Source organism: Pipistrellus kuhlii, unplaced genomic scaffold (assembly GCF_014108245.1).
Source record: "Pipistrellus kuhlii isolate mPipKuh1 unplaced genomic scaffold, mPipKuh1.p scaffold_m20_p_4, whole genome shotgun sequence".
NCBI lineage: Eukaryota > Metazoa > Chordata > Mammalia > Chiroptera > Vespertilionidae > Pipistrellus > Pipistrellus kuhlii.
The window spans coordinates 42,606,036-42,628,260 of NW_023425540.1; the positions used below are offsets into that span (position 1 = coordinate 42,606,036).

At 32.8% G+C, this 22,225-nt stretch overlaps 1 protein-coding gene and 1 long non-coding RNA gene across 5 annotated transcripts in view; one reads left to right on the plus strand and one right to left on the minus strand.

The window, feature by feature from the left end:
* Positions 1–22,225, plus strand: part of RASA1 (RAS p21 protein activator 1) — an 82,807-nt gene that overhangs the window by 58,707 nt on the left and 1,875 nt on the right. For 3 of the 4 annotated variants that reach the window (XM_036411250.2, XM_036411247.2, XM_036411251.2), the window contains exons 12-23: positions 3,850–3,937; positions 6,394–6,471; positions 7,972–8,129; positions 8,668–8,744; positions 9,553–9,725; positions 10,015–10,174; positions 11,049–11,191; positions 13,276–13,391; positions 14,060–14,146; positions 17,407–17,474; positions 18,785–18,873; positions 20,116–20,193. In XM_036411250.2, coding sequence (XP_036267143.1) covers positions 3,850–3,937; positions 6,394–6,471; positions 7,972–8,129; positions 8,668–8,744; positions 9,553–9,725; positions 10,015–10,174; positions 11,049–11,191; positions 13,276–13,391; positions 14,060–14,146; positions 17,407–17,474; positions 18,785–18,873; positions 20,116–20,193 — 1,315 coding nt within the window. The remainder of the gene's footprint in view (positions 1–3,849; positions 3,938–6,393; positions 6,472–7,971; positions 8,130–8,667; positions 8,745–9,552; positions 9,726–10,014; positions 10,175–11,048; positions 11,192–13,275; positions 13,392–14,059; positions 14,147–17,406; positions 17,475–18,784; positions 18,874–20,115; positions 20,194–22,225) is intronic. The other variant, XM_036411249.2, reaches the window with a different exon arrangement.
* On the minus strand, positions 9,559–22,123 carry LOC123651219. Its single transcript, XR_006739774.1, has 3 exons — positions 21,337–22,123; positions 18,733–21,270; positions 9,559–9,678 (listed from the first exon to the last, which is right to left on the minus strand). It is a non-coding gene; the product is annotated as an uncharacterized LOC123651219 (long non-coding RNA).

The window sequence follows — 22,225 nt, forward strand, 5'->3', positions numbered from 1 at the left end:
TATTCACTGTTTTTTGTTAATCATCAATGAAGTTAACTTTTTATGTTCATGTGTAAAATTTAGTTTTATTTTGTTTTTATACATTTTTTTCTATTAATACAGAAGTTAAAATTGTTTGCATTACTGTAAAATATAAGGGATTTCTTGAAAAACTTAATTTATGTTATGTTAATGTACAAGTATTCGTTTTCTCACCATACTATAAAGGCAATTTGGTGTTTAAAACTGGCAAGTCATTAAATTTATAAGACAGAAATAGTAGTTTTAATTTTAAAAATTCAATCCATTAATTAGGTCACTTAATAAGAAATGTATAGAATTTAGGTAAAGTCCAGTAAATATTCTCTTCCTCATCTTAAATATTGCATAAAAGTTATTGAATAAATCATCAGTGGCAAGTACATTGTGCTGGCACCATACTGCTAAAGAATGGTGAGCTTCAAAGACACCAATCTCTCCCCTCCTCCGAATCTTCTTTTCTCATATATCTGTTCCTGCAGTATCAGGTTACACTTGTTAAGAGATCATGCAATTGCAGCTAAAGCTAAAATCAAAAATGCTTCCTAGAGCTGAAGAATTGCTTGTTTTACCAGTCTGTATGAAAACTGCCAACTCTGTGGCCAAAAATCAAAAGGACTAGGAAAGATACCACTTGTTTCAAATAGTATTAGACTGTGTGTTCTGATTAGGATTGTCAGTAAATAAATTGAAAGGTACAGATTGCTTTTTCCCTGCAGATTTGTAAGTAAATTATTGGTCATTCAAAGAAACTAGGAAGATACTATGTAAATAGTATTTTAAGTTTCTGATTGGTGATGAGGCTTCAAGATAGGAATATTTAAAGGATTTACATAAAAAAATCATTCTGGAAAATAAGCAATACAGAGATGCTCTGATATGTAATAGTTTGTACACCTGAATTCCACCTGAAATATTTTTACATAGAGCCTAATAAAATCCATGCTGTTTTAGCTGCATGTTTTTAATTTTATGGGAAGAAATGGGATCAGTATACCACTGACCTGTTTGATACTAAAGTATATAAGCTATCTAAAGCAGTGATCACCAATCTTTTGGAACTCACAGACAACTGGTTGGCAACCGCTGATCTAAAGTTTATGATCTAGAACACATGTGTTAAACACAAGGCCCGCGGGCCAAATCCGTCCTGCCAGGCCTTGCAATGTGGCCCGCACCACGCTGTCATCACTGCACTCCGCTGCGTTTCCATCACAATGACAGTTTATGACTGTTCAGTAAACCATTCGGCCCGCGATTTAGGCTGGATTTTAGATTTTGGCCCCTTCTCTGATTGAGTTCGACACCCCTAATCTAGAAGAAGAAAACTTTGAGGAGTGATTCTCACTTTGCAGATTTATTGAAGAATGAGTAAACTTCCTCAAACTTAAGTTGGAAGTACAACACAAAAAGATACTAACATGTTCTGAAAGTTTTTGGATTCAAGACAGAAATTCAACTTTGGAAAAGTGAGATTAAAAATGGTTCACTAATAGTAGTTATAATTTGAATAATATGAATCTTAAAGAATTAAGATCAATAAGTCAACATCTATATAGTTTGAGGAAAAGCTTTACCATTTTGATGTACTATATATATGAACCTGCAACTGGATTGAAAACCCGTTTGTAGTATCAAAAGAAAGGTCAACATTAGATTTGCCAATTAAAGAAAAGACTTCTAGAGTTAAAAGATCAGATCTTTTAAATGCAATTTTAAAAGATAAAATTATTCCTCTTCTGGTTAATGATATTAAGGAGTTTTTGTGAAATAGGGTAAAGCAGTAAATACACATTTACCATTTGCTACCAGATCAGTGGTAAAGTGATCTATATATGAAAAGGTAAAGCTTTTCCTTAAACTATATAGATGTTGACTTATTGATCTTAATTCTTTAAGAGGTCATGCAATTACAGCTAAAGCTAAAGCCAAAAATGCTCCCTAGAGCTGAAGAATTGCTTGTTTTACCAGTCTGCATGAAAACTGCCAACTCTGTTTGAGGCCAAACACAGAGTTTACAAAATGGTAAAGCTTTTCCTCAAACTACCGAGTTTCTCCGAAAATAAGACCTACTTACAGGTTTCCTCTGAGTGAAATATAAGGCATCCCCTGAAAATAAGGGCCCCCCCAGGCGAAACATGAGAGATTTGGTCCACTGATTCTGAAAGAAATGGGACTCACAAGAAATTCAGCAGGAAATTCAGGAATTGGATTGTTATGATGATGTTCCAGAAGATGATGACATGATTGTCATTGAATAAATGAGTAAATTCTTGATACTGTAGGATTCAGTTTGTCTGGTTTATGTTGACAACTACCGTACTACCGTACCGTATACAGATAAGAAATTTCCTTTGTTTTCATTTAACAATAAATGTGTACCGTATTCTTCTTCATGGAAAAATAAGACATCCCCTGAAAATAAGACCTAGCGCATCTTTGGGAGCAAAAATTAATATAAGACACTGTCTTATTTTCGGGGAAACAGGGTATATAGATGTTGACTTATTTTTTTATTTTTATTTTTAATATATTTTATTGATTTTTTTTGCCCCCCTCCCTCCCTCCAACACATCTCCTCCCTCCCCAGAGTTTTGTGTCCATTGGTTGTACTTATATGCATGTATAAAAGTCCTTCGGTTGATCTATTATCTCCCCCAGATCTTCCTCCCCTCCCCGCTGTAATTTGACAGTCTACTTGTTGATATACTGTCTCTATATCTATCTTTTGGTTCATCAGATGATGTTGACTTATTGATCTTAATTCTTTAAGATTCATATTATTCAAATTATAACTATTATTAGTGAACATTTTTAATCTCACTTTTCCAATATTTACCACTGAAATATTTTTACATAGAGCCTAATAAAATCCATGCTGTTTTAGCTGCATGTTTTTAGTTTTATGGGAAGAAATGGGACCAGTATACCACTGTCCTGTTTGATATCAAAGTATATAAGCTATCTAAAGCAGCGATCACCAATCTTTCAGACCTCACAGACAACTGGTTGGTGCACAAATTCATGCATGGGTAGGGTTCCTCAGCCTGGTCAGCATTCGGGGCCTAGTGGGGCCATCTCATCCAGTCCCTATTGGGGTCGATGGGGGCCAGCCAACTGGGTGGAGGGACTGTAGGAGGTTGGCTGAATGTGGAAAAGACATAAACTATTTGATAATGTACAATATTTACATGTTAAGTTAATTACAGTACAGTGCGTACTACAGCTGGGCACAAACTAGTATTTACTGTAATCCATTGTTAGGTCATTTAATTTTCAGAATAAGCATATCCATGAGTAGATGATGATTCCATTTTACAAGGTGAGGAAAATTGTCAGTTGTAAAAGATTTAAAAGTACATAAATTATAAATAAGAAAATGAAAATTAACTCATCCACTGAGAGAGAACCAGTAAGAACACTTTTGGTCTACAAATATGTTTATAGCCTTTTTCCAGTGCAGATAAAGGTATATTTTATATCATCCTGAAGCAGAGTTTAGTAACATTTTATTTACTTTTTTTTGGAATAACTATGTGCAATTCTGACATTTCTGCTTCAATTTCTTTGTAAGTTTTCTATTTCTAATGTCCTTTAAAATTTATACAGTAGCTTAAATTTTTTTTAATGAAAGATTAATAAAATTTAAAAATTTCTGTCTAAAAAGTGCAACTGACATTTTCTTTTTAGTAATGATATGGTACAATGGAGAATTTCTCTAAATTAAGAATTATGTTTATTTTATATATTGCGATTTTTTTTAAAAAAGTAGCTTAAGCTAGTAATACTTTTTGTTAAGCTTCCTAATAACTTTTTTGTTTGTATTTAAAGGCCAAACTGTTTTCAGATAGTAGTTCAGCACTTTAGTGAAGAACATTACATCTTTTACTTTGCAGGCGAAACTCCAGAACAAGCAGAGGTAAGTTAATTGTTTCTTCAGTGTAAACACTTAGCCCATGCTTTTTTTTATTTTTTTATTTTTTTTATTTTTCAGTTACATTTAACATACAGTATTAAATTAATACAGGTGTGTGTGTGCGCGCGCGCATATATATATATATAAAGAGAGAGATTAGAAATGTATATACTTCACAAGCCTTTGTTTTGTGATAAAAAGGATGTCTGAAATGTAATCATCTTTTTATTTTAAAGAATGAGAACTTTCAAATACAAAACTTTAAAAAAAAAAAACGCAGAAAAACACAGTGAAGGGTTATTAGGAATGAAAACTCCATTTTAAATTGATCTTTAAATATTCTATGATGTTGAATCCAACTGAGAATGCTCATTTAAAATCCTCTCTGCAGAAATGTTATAGATATTCTCAGTACAATCAAAAGGCAAGCCAGTTAGTTTTGCTCATAAGTGTTGTTATTTTTCACTGGTTGAATTCCATATCCAAAAATAGAAGTTCTGTCTTAAGAAAGAAAACTATTTTAGGAGTTCTCTTAATCTTTCTTTCTGGACTAGCCAATGATCTATGTTTAATGCCCTTCTAAAAAACTTTATTAAATTTTAAGAAATACTTGAATAATGTTTTTTTTTTTAAATCTCCTTTTACGATATTTTGAGTTCTTTGAATCATATTTCCTGGTTTTTAGTGTTATTTTGTGGAAATATGGCTGTATTTCTGCTTATATTCTATGGGAGGAACTTGAAAGTGGTTAAGAGGTCAAAGAAAGCAACTACTTTGTAAACGACTTTATTGCAAATAGAAGGTAATTTGCCAACATTGGATTTGAGGCAGATGCTGTGTATCCTTTAATAGTTTATGAAAATATCCATTAATAAATTCTGAAAATACCTTTGACTCTAGAATAAACTTGATGAATGAACCATTGTTTTATGATTCATAATCAAGTCATAGTTCAAATTTTTGCAAGATATCTGAAATACTCAGCATATAACACAAAAACATTGTGTGTGTGTGTGTGTGTATATATATATATATGTGTGTGTGTGTATATGTTTGTATATATATATACACATATACATATGTGTATATATATATATACACGAGTGTGTGTATATATATATACACATATACATATATATATATGTGTGTGTGTGTGTGTGTGTGTGTGTGTGTGTATAATCTCCCTAAATTTTTATTAAATGTAGATGAAAAAGTCGGGCTCAAAACATTTGGTAACTTTTTTAAAATATTAGAAATTGAATTGGGAAAGAAATATGAACTCCACTATCCCATCTCCTAGTTATTTTACCATGTCCTCTTTCTAAATAGAGATGTGTTACATACCTTGATATTTCAGTATGTTTTACATGTCTCACCAAGCTGTATGAATAGAACATTTTCTTACTGCATTTCTATATACTCTTTCTATATTCTGTATTTCCAAATAGGTACTAGGGTCCAAAATATCACTGCTGTTTCCAATTTTCATTACTTTGGTGGCTCTCTTTTGGTTACTCTCTTCTATTTTTTAAAAATTGATTTCAGAGAGGAAGGGAGAGATAGAGATAGAAACATCAGTGATGAGAGAAAAACATTGGCCGGCTGCCTCCTGCATACCCCACACTAAGGATCAATCCTGTAACCCAGGCATATGCCCTGACTAGAAATTGAACTGTGACTTCCTGGTTCATAGGTAAACTCTCACCTACTGCTGGGCCTCTCTTCTATTCCTAAAAGCTGTAATTATTTATTTGATCTTAATTTGCTCAATTATAAAGATGTTCTCTAAACATTGACAAAGTTCAGGTTCATTGAAATAGTCTACAAATTGAGGAAATAATTGAGTAAAAACAATGGTATATAAAGCTTTCTAAAAACATGTACTCCAAGGTAAAATATTTAGATTTATTTTTGATAAATGTAAAATTTATCCTTTTTGCAGAGCACTAGATGGGTTAAACATTTTTAAAGGTAGCTATAATTAATTTGGATATTAGGCTGACCATTTTTAAATCTAAGGTTATATTTTAAACACATATATAATTCAAATACCCTTATATATTTCTACTTATTTCATAGTCCATAACTTAGTCATTACATTATCCACTGGTTTTGCAGTCAGCCCTCCTTTCATAAAATACACAAGTTAATTTTGCTTTAGGTATCTCAAGTGTAACAGTTTACCTATTCAAAAAAAAAATTTTTTTTTTTTGGCTAATTAATGACCCCTTATTTGTACTCTTAACATTAATTTAGAAAATCTATAGCAACACAAGTTTTTCAGAATTAAACTTTTTAAATCATTGTTTTACTTTATTGGGGTACAAGTATATTACAGTACTGTGAGTTTAAAATGGCAATCTCAAGAAGGAAAGAATATTAAGAAAACAAATTGATGATTGGAAATTAAATAAGCTATACTACTGTATATTTCTTTGAACTGCTGTTATTTCTTATAGGATTGGATGAAAGGTCTGCAGGCATTTTGCAATTTACGGAAAAGTAGTCCAGGGACATCTAATAAACGCTTGCGTCAGGTGAAACTTAATTTTCTTTGATTTGTGATTCACATTTTGTTTTATCACTTTGTTCTTTATTTTTATTACAGTATGAACTGTTTTGGTCAGTATTTGATATACTTTTAGAGTTCTTAAGATAAATTAATCTTGTCAGGCATTTTAAAGCTCCCACTTGCTTCAGAAGCTGGAGAAATAATTATTTCTTTACAAAAGAGAATGTTGCATATATAATGGGATCTTTTAAATACATTATCAAGGTTGTTTTTTTCCCTCCACTCAAAACAATACCAAACCAACAGTAACAGAAACTATTCTGTTGGGCACTTTTTTTTCCCTTAAAAATGCCTATTTCAAAAATGAGGAACTAAAAGTACTTAGTGAAAAGATCTTCTTACTTGAATTACTAATCCCAATATTTTAGGTTTTTCATTTTATAGGAATTATTTTTGAAATGTTACTTCATAACTCTTTGGTAGTATCCTATTCTATTTTACTTGAAACATTAACATGTCCTGTGTATTCATTCATATAGAGTTAGGATAGGCTCTTCTTTTAAAGTGTTTAAAGTCAACTTTATATCCTCCATTTCCTTTTTTTTCTTCATAGTTATCCCTAGATAATTGGCAAAATATCAAGAAATTTTAACATGCTTGGATTTTCAGAGAGATTTTAGTACAGTATTTATTGATCAAAGTGACTCTTGTTTTATTTGTAGAAATTTTCCAATAAGCTTGATGATTTGAACATATTGTTCTATTGGAAATGGATGTTAATATTTAATTACTATTTTATATTCCTTGGAACAAGAGACTGACTCCCCAAGGAAATTTATACACATAATCACTATGTGCTCTCAAAATATATTTTAACATTTTGTAAGCAATAGAAAAGCATGTTGAATTTTTATATACTGTCTTGTATGAAATTTTAGCCATGAAATGATCACTTTTTGGTATAATATGCTATAGCTAATAGCTCTTGAACCCTCCTTATGCTTTACACATATTGAATGTTTACAGCAACTTGCAGTGCAAACTTTGTTTTAATTTTATGTCTGAGGAAGGTGAGGCTCAGAGAAGCGACTTGCCCAAGGCAGGTAATAGGTGGCAGGAGGGAAAATAAGACCTGATACTAGAAGGTATTTGGTCTAAGTATTGGCATCAAAACTAACAAATAACTATTCTATTTTGGATCTATATCCTTTTCTATAGAATGAAAAGGTAGAATCTTGTTTTAAAAATATTTTAAAGCTGTGGAATTCTTTTTGAAATTAAATCTTTCAGATGAGCATTATATAAGAAATAGGATTTTGATTTGAGTCTTGACAGTTTACTTAAGTTAATAAAGAATCCTCTTCTTTTCTCTGAACCATGGTTTTATATTAGAAGGTCTACTTCATTATTTCTGCAAGAATATAATTGGAATAATTTATAAAACAAAATTACAGTTATAGTAACTGATTTTGAAACAATGCATAATTTTTGAAATCTGGTGTAACAATTTTTGTGCTTTCTTTAGGTCAGCAGTCTTGTTTTACATATTGAAGAAGCCCATAAACTCCCAATAAAACATTTTACCAATCCATATTGCAACATCTACCTGAACAGTGTCCAGGTAGCAAAAACTCATGCAAGGGAAGGCCAAAACCCTGTATGGTCAGAAGAGTTTGTCTTTGAGTAAGTCTTGTTTTATCATTACATTAAATCATTTTCTTTTATCATACTGCATTTTCATTCCTTTTTTTTTTTTTTTTTTTTTTTTTTTTTGGTCTCTACATCTAAACTATCAGAACAGGGAACCAAGTCCAGTCATTTTATTACTACTTTCAGCCACCACCCCTCTCCCCCGACCCCCACACACACACTTTTTTTTTTTTTTTTTTTTTTTTTTTAAGAAATGTGCTATGTCCTTTGTTTTCCACCTTGTAGTTAACATGAATTAGCATTACTGACAAGTCCTAAAGCATTACTAACACACACATAAAATGTTTATGAAGGTTTCCAGGTTTTACCCGAGGAGGTTAAAGATGGTAGGGAAAGTGTAATTTGCTGGTCTATATACCAAGCAATCAGACATTTTGAATCTAGTTGTAAATCTAACACATTCAAGTTGTTTAGTAGTAAACTAGGAGCCTTATTGGATTCTAGAAATAAAGGAATTAGATAACTTAATGCCAGGGCACTTTGTTAATTCTTTTTCTTCTTGCTCTTTTAGTGATCTTCCTCCTGACATCAACAGATTTGAAATAACTCTTAGTAATAAAACAAAGAAAAGTAAAGATCCTGATATCTGTAAGTTGATACAGAAACTTCTTTTTAAACTAAAAGACAAACATATTTTGTGTACTTTAAAAATCCATAATATAATGTAATAAAAAATGGAAATTAAAAATAAAATAGAAGTACAACTAATATAATTTGAGGTAGTTTTTTTTTGTACTTCTAAAAGTTATTGATATGACTAAATTATATATACTCTAAACTGAAGCCTTTAAGATTAAATTACATATCTATTCACCCTTCCCTTCCTAATGAGTATGAGGAACAAGAAAACAGTAAAAGTGGTCATCTTTGTTGTTCTTCCCCTATCCCTTCTTATCCTTTTGAGGTTTTCCTTATTTCCTGTACTTTGCAAGTAAGTGGAAAAACACTCTTAATTTTTTTTTTTTCTTTAAACACGAGTGTACTATTTGTTCACCTTTTCCCGGCCTAATGCTGAAACAGGTGTCAGTGGGATTTAGCAATTCACATATCTGTAAATTAGGTTAATATCTTCTTAAAAGTCATGTTTAGAGAAAGAAGTGCTTTGTATTAACAGATAGGTCCAAGCCTAAATCTTTCTCTATAAAATGTCTACTCTGTATTTCCCTAATCATGTCTATATCCTAAACCTCTGCCTATTACAGAGTTTGGCACATAATAGACATTCACTAAATTAATGAAATATTTACTACTGAATTTTGTGATCTCACTGAAAACTTCTTTAATAAAAAACATTTAACTCTGTAGAGAAGGCAAAATATCAGAATAATATACGTGTGTGACTAATTTATAGTGTCATCTTTTTAGACAGTAATCATTTGATGTTTTTCTATCAAAGTATTTATGCGCTGCCAGTTGAGCCGGTTACAGAAAGGGCATGCCACGGATGAATGGTTTTTGCTCAGCTCCCATATACCATTAAAAGGTATTGAACCAGGATCCTTGCGTGTCCGAGCACGATATTCTATGGAAAAAATCATGCCTGAAGAAGAATACAATGAATTTAAAGAGGTATTAAGTTATTTACCAGTCTAATTATTTTTTATGGCATTAACAGAAATATTTAACATTTAGCTTAGTGGCACACTGACAGACAAAAGAGGGTTGAACACCCTTTTGGTAGTATGGGGTTGGTCTTAGGAGACAAAAATATGTAGGTTACAAACTTATTATTTTTAAAATAAATTTATTCAATATAATGTATTTATAAATATAAAAACATAAAAGAACATATTTTGTTAATCTTACTGCGAATGCTTAATGCTCTACTTTCAACAATCTTCCTTGATATCATTTTTAGCTTATACTGCAAAAGGACCTTCATGTAGTCTATGCTTTATCACATGTGTGTGGACAGGACCGAACACTACTGGCTAGCATCCTACTGAGGATTTTCCTTCATGAAAAGCTTGAATCATTGTTGCTATGTACACTAAATGACAGAGAAATAAGCATGGAAGGTATAGTATGGATGTGTTAATGTAATACTTTTAAAAGTTTGGTCAATAATTGGATTTTAAACAGCAAATATATGTGGGTTCTATGATAGAATATTAAAGTTAAATCATCTTGCAAAATAAATTATTGTTTTTTTCTTTATTAAAAATTAGAGTGCCAGTTCTGATTCTTGTGCTGGCTACTATGGGTGGTCGGTATTTTAATACAAGTTTCTGTCACGACAAATCAGTATTAGAAGTCAAAAGAAAGAACTTGTGTCCAGCTCAATGGCTTCTAGTGTTTTATTAAGAACAGTGTGATATACCGTGAAATTGGTTATGAGCTGGATTTTATTTCTAGATTCTACAGATAAGTAGTTCCTGGACACTATAGCTAAGCACACAGTGCTTGGTAACAGCTTACAAATATGTCAGAGTAATCATTTCTAGCCAGCACTTTGACTCAGTGACAGTGTTTGCTGCTATGTTCCCCCAAATAAACTGTAATAATATACAGATGTGTCAGGAAAGATCAAGTGGTAATATGTATTTTATAGTGGCAATATTTGTTTTTTAGAATTTTATTTAAATCTTTAGTAGCCACGTTTTAGGCTAATACATTAATTTATTTGGGGATTTTATGGTAACTAGTCTAAACCTTTTTTTTGGTATAAACATGATAGTACTAATCCTTTCTCCTGTTTATGATCTAATGCAATAATAGATATAAGCTTTTTGAAGACTTAAGTGTATAGAAACATATACTCGGTATTTTAATGCTGAATGGAAATAAGCATACTTAAATGGTTAAAATTGTTAAGATAAAAATGAATTTAAATGCCAATTGGTTCACATTAGTACTGTTATTTACAGATAACCTTTTAATATATTTATGTAGATGAAGCCACTACCTTATTTCGAGCCACAACACTTGCAAGCACCTTGATGGAGCAGTATATGAAGGCCACTGCTACACAATTTGTCCATCATGCTTTGAAAGATTCCATTTTAAAGATAATGGAAAGCAAGCAATCTTGCGAGGTATGACAAAGAGAATATTCTAATAGGTAATGAATTATAGTTAAGCTAGAGGCTTGATGCACGAATTTGTCACCAGTGGGGTCCCTCGGCCTGCCCTGTGGGATCAGGTAAAAATCAGCTCTCCAACATCCCCCGAGGGGTCTTGGATTGTGAGAGGTCACAGGCCGGGCTGAGGACCCCGCGGGTGCATGATTGGGGCCAGGGAGGTTGGCCAGCCATGGAAGGGCTCCAGAGTGTGTCCAGCCTGTCTCACTCAGTCCCGATCAGCCGGACCTCAGCAGCAAGCTAAACTACCTGTCGGAGCGTCTGCCCCCTGGTGGTCAATGCACATCACAGTGAGCAGTTGAGCAGCTTTAGGATATCATTAGCATATTATACTTTGACAGTTGAATGGATGACCGGACACTGAGCATATTAGGCTTTTTTTTTTATATATATAAAATTACATTTTAAGGAATTATATTACCTTCCTAAAATTATCAGAGCAGTTATATCTGTTGTAATATTATATTTGGAAAATGTTTTGTAAAATAGATTTTTTCTTAAAGATGGCTTTATTTGAGGATTAAAACCTCATATTGCACCAGAAATTCATTAGAGTACTTTATAATTTCTCCAAGTATACTGATAAATATATGCTACTTTCAGAAGGTGGGAGTATTAATTTGGTGCTAAGATGGAAACTTAAGTTTCTGTTGTATAACCTAGTTAAATTCTATGTAGCTCATCATAACAACATTTAGATTTGTCCTTAAAGCATTTTTTGGGGGTGTGAGGTAGTATGAGATAATCTTCACAAAAGAAAAAAAAAGGCTTCAGTGCAAATTCTTAGTAAATCGTGGGAGAGAAAGAGTGGTATCTTACTTATGGCTATTCTCTCATTTTATTCTGAAGGTAGAGCAACTATAGAAGATACTAAATATATTTTAACTAATAAAATACGAAATTTCTTTTGACAATGTACACTGAGAGCATGTTAATTCTGCATTAAGTGGTCAATTTTTACTAACTAGAGAATTAGTGTTGAAAACCTGGGATAACACCACAGATGGTCTAACTAGTAAGGATATAGGAATTCAGCAATTCTGCGGTGTCTGGTAGCTGGATCCAGGCTGGGGAATTTAGACATCTCTAGAGAAATGTACTCCATTCAGTTTAGATCAGGACACTTACATTTCAGGGAAAAGTTTTGAGAAAGGTTCATAATTTTGCTCCAGGCATTTGGTATTTTCTAGTCATAAATAAGTCTTATCCTAATCAGAAAATACATTTTTCCCCTTAAATAAATAGAATTAAGATAGACATTACAATAACAGTATGGTGATCTTTCATCCTATTTAAATATTCCTGTATATTTGTGACTATGTGACCACTAAAACTGTTTTTGTTGTTGGTGGTGCTTTTTTATTTTTTGTCTTTTAGAAAGTCTGACCCAATTTTATGTGAGTGTAAAAATCTATGGTAAAAACTGGTTAATGAACAGAAGAGAACTTTAATACTGGCATTGATTCCAAAGCAACTGAAAGCTGTTGAATAGCTTGCTCTTCAATTCAGTACAGTCGAACCTGCAACCACCTGGATGGGGAGGGTTAGGGGCCCTCTCCAACTCCCACTCCTTGTGGTCAGAAATCCACATAGAACTCATGATTCCCTCAAAACTTAGTTTTCCTTCTGTATCACTGGGGGATTGGTCCCAGGACCCCCATGTACACCAGAATCTGTGGATGTGCAAGTTTATCATATAAAATGGCAGAGATCAGTGCATACAGTTAGTTGGTCCTTTGCATTCAGACTCCCAACCACAAATCAAAAAGTAAAGGTATTTATTGAAAAAAGTCCTCGTATAAGTGGACCTGTACAGTTGAAACCAATGTTTAAGGGTCAACTGTAATTGGGAATTAATGGTAACAAACCCAAGGAGTTCCATAGCATACACTACTTAAAAATTCCCATTTATACCTCCCCCAAAAAGGCTAATACAGATGGAAAAAATAGAGAACCCTGAAAAGAACTGTTTGATTACCTTGATTCTTTGTGTTTATCATTGCCAAGATGCATTTATAATGATTTATTCCTTCTCTTAGTTAAGTCCATCAAAATTAGAAAAAAATGAAGATGTGAACACTAATTTAGCACACCTTTTGAACATACTTTCAGAGCTTGTGGAGAAAATATTCATGGCTTCAGAAATACTTCCACCGTAAGTGGTGAATTTTAATTTGACAAGAAATTGTGTATCTGCATTTTGAAAAATTTGTATTTCTAAAATGTACACTTTTCCACTGTCATGATGGTTAAGATACTTTGAAAAAGTCAGGGGGTTTAATCTTTACAAAATGAATTGTGTTTAAGGAAGAAGACTGACTTGAAGAAACGTGTGAAGTATTTACATTAAATCAAATCATGCTTTATGCAAGCCCATGTCTGATTTATGTAGTGACTTGGGGGATGAATAGAGGTATAGTCTTAGATTTGAGGAAATGATAAAAGACAGATCTCTATCCAGTCTGCTTAATAGCTTCCCGGGTTAACTCAGTCAGGTAGAAGTTGTTAAAAAGCCAACATCTTCCCAGAACCTGAACTCATTAGTTTCCTCTATATCCTTATCCCAATACTTTTTTCATACTTTTCATAAATATAGAATAACCTAAATATGGTAAGATTTCTTCCAAAGCAAATGTAAAATAATTGGTTAAATGAATCAAGTGTGAAAACTTGATTCTCTATTACTTTGAACCAAGTACATTTTTTGGGGGGAAATGTCAGTTGCATTAAAATGTTATATATTTGGTAAATTAAACTTTAGGTATAACGAGATCAGTATTTTCACTTGCTTTCTGTATTGAGATGATTGTGTTATTTTGGCAGGACACTGAGATATATTTATGGGTGTTTACAGAAATCTGTTCAGCACAAGTGGCCTACAAATACCACCATGAGAACAAGAGTTGTTAGGTAAGGCTAAGCAGTTCATTTAATACATCACTGTATATGGTACACACTGAGAGTCAAGAGGATAATTGTGAAAATTAAGACTGACAGTACACAGTGTACAATTCAAAACCTTTTTCTTTTATTTTTATTCTGAGCCCTGTTGAATATTTTCTGAGTTCAGATGGCTCCTAAACAAACTTTAAGTGTTGGGGTGTTTTGGAAGTTACTATGATTACTGAGATAACTTTTGCATTTTCTAAAAACCTAAACATTCATTTATAGTCAGTTAACTATTTGAGATTTTTATTTTATAGGATGAGGTCAAATAATCAACAAAATCTGTATTTAACTTTATAGTACTCTTAATACACACACACATACATACATATCTATAGACAAAGGGAGGAAGGAAAGAGAAACAGATTAATTTGGTGCAAAGAAAAGCAATAATTGAGCCATTTTAAAGAAATGGTTTTATAACAGTTTGTGACCATGGGCTAATCTACAATGCAGTAATTAGAAGAAATTGCAAAGTTAGTAGCTAAGACAGAACTAAAGACTAAACTTCTATGACCCAATCTAAGATTGTATTTAAAAAATATATGTATTTTTTATTGATTTCAGAGGGGAAGGGTAGAGAGATAGAAACATGATGGAAGAGAGTAATTGGCCAACTACTTCCTGTATGTCCCTTACTGGAGATTGAGCCCACAAAGTAGGCCTGTGCCCTGGCCAGGAGTGGAACTGAGAGACCTGGTTCATAGGTTAATGCTCAACCACTGAGCACACAGGCCGGGCCCCGATTTAATTTAATATTCTGAATACTATTGCAGGCTTTTGTAAAGTACATCCCAACCCATTCAAGCCAATAGGGAACTTAGTGATAAAGCATCAGAGAATGTAGTAGTCTAACAATGATAGAATTAATTTAGAATATACTAGGTATATTGCCACTCATGTTATGCCCCTTAAAAATATTATCCAACCACTAAAAAACAAAACCCACAACATAGTTTTGAAAATGTGTGTTAATCTGGCTTCCAACCTAAATTTTGTAGAGGCTTCTACTCTTTTTAGGTAAAAATCTTAGAATCATATGACAAAAATATTTAAAAATTATAGATTCTGTAATTCTTGGCTTTAGTAGTGATTGAGAATAAAAATAATTATAAGCACATTCTGCACAGCTATCTGTGTGATGTAAATTAACACTTCTATAATCTGTAAGTTTCAAACAAGTGTAGTTGTTAAGCAGAATTTCCTGCTGTGCACTGTTGGCCACTATTGGATGTTTTAAGGGGCATTTATGCCCAAGGTGACGATTTCTGCCCCTAATAAGCTTTTAAATGTATATGTAGGTACATAGTATCCCCTTAAAACAGAAAGTAGATTTGCACATTGAAAGTCTTTTATGGTGTGATGTTGCCTCTAACACTTAAGTATCAAAATATATTCAAATAGAATCTGTACAAGATTCTTCATAAATTTAAAATAAACCCAAATTTAAAGACTTAATCATTGTTGTCATATATTCTAATTGCAACTATATATTTACTTTCTAAGAGTCCAAAATTAGCAAAGTGTCATATTTTGGAAGGTACATGCTGAGATTTGGGTTATCTACTCTAGCAGAGAATAGATATGGTATTGATGAGTTTAGTCTCTAGAAGGAATTTTATCAACTATCCTCCTATATAATAAAAGGCTAATATAGATTGAACGTCAGAACGACCTGTTTCTATGATGCGCACTGACCACCCAATGCAGGAGCTGCCCCCTTGGAGGTCACTGTGCCCCACGGGGGAAGCGCCGCTTAGGCAGAAGCTGGGCTCACAGCTGGCGAGTGAGGCAGTAGCGGTGGGAGCCTCTCCTTCTGCAGCAGTCGGACATTCCCCAAGGGCTCCTGAACTGTGATAGGGCGCAAGCCAGGCTAAGGGGATTCTCTCCCCCCCCCCCCCCCCCACACACACACACACACAAATTTTGTGCATCAGGCCTCTAGTTTTAGTAATAAGGCTTGTCTTTATAAGAGGCAAGTAAGAGGTCAATTGTTAATGTGTATTACTCTTAACATATACTCTATCAGTAACTGAAGATGGCAGGTTAGAAAAAAGCTAAATAAGTTTGCCATTTTACATAATGTTCTCTAAGAGTAAGATTAACAGGTAAAATCATATATGACAATGTTGTTAAGCATGTTCTTTAACATAACTTTTTAGTTTTACTGTTAATTTGTAATTTGAGAATGTATTTTTTAACTTGAGAAACCTTGTTTTTTTCTTTATGGCCATAAAAGCTTTTTAGCATTGTTTATATATATTTTTTAATTTATCATGGAGTCACCTTTTCCCTAGTATAATGGATTCTTATTTTTATACTAGAGGCTGGGTGCACAAAATTTGTGCACGGGAGGTGGGGGGGGGGGGGGGGAGAGGCCCTCAGCCCAGCCTGCACACTTTTTAACCTGGGACCCCTCAAGGGATGTCTGACTGCCCCTGGGCCTAAATAGGCAATTGGACATCCCTCTCACAATCCAGGACTGCTGGCTCCCAACCGCTTGCCTGTCTGCCTGATTGCTCCTAACTGCTTCTGCCTGCCAGCCTGATCACCCCCTAACCACTCCTCTGCTAGCCCGATTGCCCCTAACTGCCCTCCCCTGCAGGCCTGGTCCCTCCCAAATGTCCTCCCCTGCTGGTCAAGTTGTGTTGGAGTGATGGTCAGTTTGCATATTATCTCTTTATTAGATAGGAAGACATCAACAAAATCAAGAGAATGAATTTGACAACAAAATCAAGAGAATGAATTTGACTTATATCAGACTTTACTGGGTTGTTCTGTTTAAATACAGAAAGAAAATTGAGAGAATGTAAGTTTAGGAACTTTCAGAACTACCCTGTTTCCCCGAAAATAAGACATTAAATTTTTCTCCCATAGTTGCGCGAGGTCTTATTTTCTGGGAAACACGGTATGTATCCATAAAAAGACTTGTGCTCCTATAATTTTTCCAGAAACTCTTAGTTTTTAAGGACACTACTTTCTCAAATTAAGATAGTAAGTACTATACATATAATTTAAATCTGCCCAAAATAAAATTCCAAATTTGGGAAAAGTATGTTTAAGAAGATATAGAAGTTCTTAAAATAAGGTACTTTGAGCTATTTTCTTAAAGCTTTGTTTGTGGTTTCCTGTATTACTTCAAAGTTCATGGTTCTATGAGTATTAAAATTTTATTTTCTTAATGTAGTTTTCTAAAAAAATAAAAATATTTTTATTTTTTTCAGTGGTTTTGTTTTCCTTCGACTTATCTGTCCTGCCATCCTGAATCCACGGATGTTTAACATCATCTCAGGTAATCAATTTTTGATACCTTTTGAAATTAAAAAATTAGAAAACTTTATTTAATGAGTTACATGGTTTCTCTTTACCTTTCCTTGCCATTTTGCTTCTTTTACCCTTCCTTCTCATCTAATGAAGCCAGAGATGGCATGATTAGATATTACTCCTTTTTTCCCATTTCTACTGTATCTCAAACTCTTATTACAGTGCCTTCCTATCTGCATCTTGTCCTTTTCATGTTGGGGAGAAGAGCTTTCTGTGTGCTACAGTTGCAGTAGTACTCTGTGAATACTTAAAGTGGCTCTTTAGAGATTTTCATTAAGAATTTCTTATCACCACTTATATAATATCTGCTATTTTTAACTCCAGTAAACCAGATTTAGTTTTGCTTATTACCTGTATGTCCATTATGTAATGACTTTCAGATGATGTAGGTGATATTTATGACTGAATGCAATAATGAGCCATTAAAATAAGGAGCCTAAACCATTTTTATCTTAGTGGTTTAAAGCTCCAAATGTATTAAAAATATTGAGGAATATTTTAATTTTTACCTTTATAGCCACCCAATTTGTTATTGTCTTCTATCGTTGCAAAAATGGTTAAATCTATAGCCTATTAAAATTTAAGGGTTTAGAATTCTTTTGGAGAGATTTATTTATTTGAATGCTGGCCTATGAACCACTAGGCAATACTATCTATAGTTTATTAGCTTGAGATACAGAGTAAAATAAAAAATCAGGCACTCATACTCCCTAAAGTTTTTACTCTTAAATAATTATCTTCTTTCAGGGCTTATATTCCATAAAGAATTGTTCCCTGACTAATATTTAACGTATTTTAATAGTTTATGAAATTGCATGTTTTTCTCTTAAAAAATAAGAACAGAGGTTTCCCAGACTGAGCTTTAAAGTGAATTATATGGTCAGTGGGGGGTTGGAATGGAGAATTGCTCAGAGTGCATATCGCTAATCTAAGTGGGTTGAAATTAGCTTTGTGAATTGTCACAGAGGTTGTAATAGAATGACAGGTTTTTTGTTTGTTTAAGAAAATAAAGCTTTGACATATTCTGATACATTCTTAGTTGGGAGTTGCTGAGTTGCAAAACTAGAAGCACTGATAAGTGCATTCAGTATCTTTCCCTTTTACTCAAGTTCTTTTGAATTGTAAAGGTTATATATTTTCAAAAAAATTTATGAGTTCTGAATGGGAGAACATTAGTATTTTAACATGAAAGAAATATTAATGTTCTAAATTTATAATGGTAATACCTGGGAGTACTTTCGGAGTTGGTCTCATTAGCTCTGCCCAATTCTCTTACAGATTCCCCATCTCCCATTGCTGCAAGAACACTGATACTAGTGGCTAAGTCTGTACAGAATTTAGCTAATCTTGTGGAATTTGGAGCTAAGGTATAAACATTTTTATTCTTTAAAATATCATTCATGAATGAAACTTTGACATAAAATCATAAAATATAGCTTAAGTAAATTTACAATAATGGGAAGTTCATAAAGAGAATTTATATTTTTGTTGGTATGTTATTTTAAAAAATGTTTTGTCTAGGTTTTACATTGTAAATAATGGAATTCTTAAGACCACTATTCTAGCCATTATAGAAAACGATATGTTCAATTTTCAGTATTGAAAATTATATCTTCAGCCAGCATGCTAAATGCATGCCAATCAATCTTTAAAAATTTATTTCACAATAAACATTTCACTATAAATTTTAAAACCCCCATGTGTGATCCCACAACTGAAGACTGTTAATATCATGATAAGAATCGTACTATATCACCTGCTGTCATCATAATGTAACAAACTTGCTGTACCTGGAAATATTTGTTTTATTGTGCTTAATGATTATTTAGTATGCCATCATATAGACAGATCTTAAATAGTTCTCTATTGGCTATTTCGATGGCTTCCAATTTATCACTACCATAAATATTGCTGTAACAAGTGTCTTTATATGTTTAACTAACTTTGGAATAAGATTACAAGACATTATGTTCCCCACAGCCTTGATGAAAAATAGGCATAACGCTACTTTGGTGTTTCATTACTCTTAGAGAAATTGAATGATTTTTCATGTTTATTTCTTGGAATTGATGAGGTCTTTATCTCATCTCCTTATTGAACTTACTGATTTTAAAAGCAGTTGTGTTAATACTAACCTCCTATTTTATAACATAGCATATAAGATTTTAGTATGAAGAGCAGTTTATATGTCTGGCTTAGTTTTTGGATTTATCTAACTCATATATATTTTCCTATTATAGTCCTTTGCACACTTTAATTCCCTATATTTTCTGCTAGATTCTACCCTTAGGGTTGGACCCATGTTTGTCCTGATGCTTGGCAAATAATAGTTTCTTAGTTATTTTTGAATGAATTACATATGAGCAATTTGTATCTGCTAGGCTATATGCTCTGATGCATTCTCATTCCAGAATTTTTTTTACTAAAAAATTCCAGTTCTTTAGTATAGCTGTTTGCTTATATTAGAATGAAAATATTGTCACTGTGAACATGTATTGCTATTGATAATACATATTTTAAAGAATTCTTATAACATGTATGTTTTTATTATATAGATCAGATGTTTGTTTTTAATGCATATAGTAAGCTTTTTGTGTTTATATTTTTAGGAGCCCTATATGGAAGGAGTCAATCCTTTCATCAAAAGTAATAAACATCGTATGATCACGTTTTTAGATAAACTTGGGGTATGTATACAACTTTCTCAATACTTTTGAGACCTATAGTTAATATAGCTGAGTTAACTCATTTTAGCAATGAACTTTTAAAAAGGTTTTCTATCCAGAACTTAAAAAAACCAAACTGCGTATTTTTGTTTACCTTGAACAAAATATTTTGACTATAGTTTCTTAGACTAAATGTTTTAGACTAAGCATACATTATTGGGGCTTTTGGATTTGTGTCATTTTTCTAGTTTTTCTTTCATTATTCTATTAGCTGTTTCACCTTACTATTGTGACATTCTTTTGCTACTTTTTGCTATTGTGTGGAATTTGAAATAAGTAAATAGACTGGAGATTGAATATTTTTGTGGCTTTCTAGGAATAGGAATAATATCCATGAACTTGGAGTTATACTTCAGTTATTAGTAGGACTACCTATACTTTTCTTGGGCCTTCATAAATAGTAACTATGAAATTAAGAAGGGGGGTTTTAAAGAAAATAATTTCTAAGACCCTGGATTTCTCATTCTTAGTACAATTTAAGTAGTTATAAATTTTCAGATAGACTCAATTAAAAATCAATGTATTTGCTATTCAGTTCATATATATAGAAATCAGAAAGGAAACATATATATGTGAATTTAGACATGTTATTAGGGAATGCTACAGTAGGAGAGTGAGGTGCCCATGTTCTGCCTTAATGCATTTAAATTCAGTTAAAAACACAAAACAACCACTATACTACTATGTAGTCAAACCTATCAGGACTGCTTGTGGGCCTCTAGTTTGCAATTTCAGGTATAAAAAAAATACTGTACAAATAATGTTAAGGAGCAAATGCTGTGTCCATCATGTTTCCAAATGTGAACTCCTGTGAAGTTTTGAAAAAACAGTTTCTAAAAAATCTAGTTGGTGATTGAAAAATAGTATTTAAGAAGTTGTGTGAAAAGTTTTTCCAATATTTAAGGCTAGCTCAAGTTTATCATAAGCCACATTTTCAGATTCATGGTTGGAATTCCATTTTCCATAACAGTAAATATCTACAGTTCAGCTTTCTCTATCACTTTCCTAGTAATGCCACATATAGTTTAGCCTTTCAAACTGCATAGAATCCCACTGTTCTAACACTCTTCCATTCCTTTTCTTCCTGAATAAATCAAATTTAACTTTCAAGACTCACCTCAAATCTCTCCTTCAGGAAGGCTCAGCTGAGCCCTAAAAATGTGAAATTTCTTTTGCTTCCTAAGTAGTTTTTGCATGTCTGTGGTATATAATTCTGTCATATCAACTAGACTGTAAGCTCTCTGAGGGCAAATACTAGTTTTTTTCATTACTGAGTCTTTACAATATAGTAAACATTGTTTTGCACTATTTAGGGAATGTATAGCAAATATTGTCACAATTCTGAGGCTCAAAATAACATCAATATTTAGTGTTAATAAAGTACTGTCAATGTCCGTCCTACAGTGACTGTTAATTATGGTACTTCAGATAAGGTTTGTAAAGTTAACTCTGATCATGTTCACACATTAGCAAATGTTTTAGGAGTAATCCACAGATAATTAACTATAGGCTTGATAAATTTAGACGAGATTCAGTCTGAAAGAGTAGAGGAATTTTAAGTTTAGGTTGCATTTAATCCAGATTAGCAACCAAAACTTACACTTTTGGTTATGTGTTCCACATTTAAAACAAACAACAAAGCTCTATGAAGTTCACGAAACCCGTTTATTTAGAATAGCAATAATCACAGTGTTCGGCCATGCTGTGGAAGAAAGTGGTTTTGATGTGAATAGCAAGATCACAAAATCTATGTTTAGCAGAATTAGCACTGAATACATTCCTGTAAGTCCTTAGAATTTTAAAAGAATATTATATTATGTGTTAAATTTTCTTAAATTTAAGATTTAGCCGCAACCGGTTTGGCTCAGTGGTAGAGCATCGGTCTGCAGGGTACCAGATTCGATTCCTGTCCAGGGCATGTACGTACATTGGTTGCGGGCACATCCCCGGTAGGGGGTATGCAAGAGGCAGTTGGTCGATGTTTCTCTCTCGT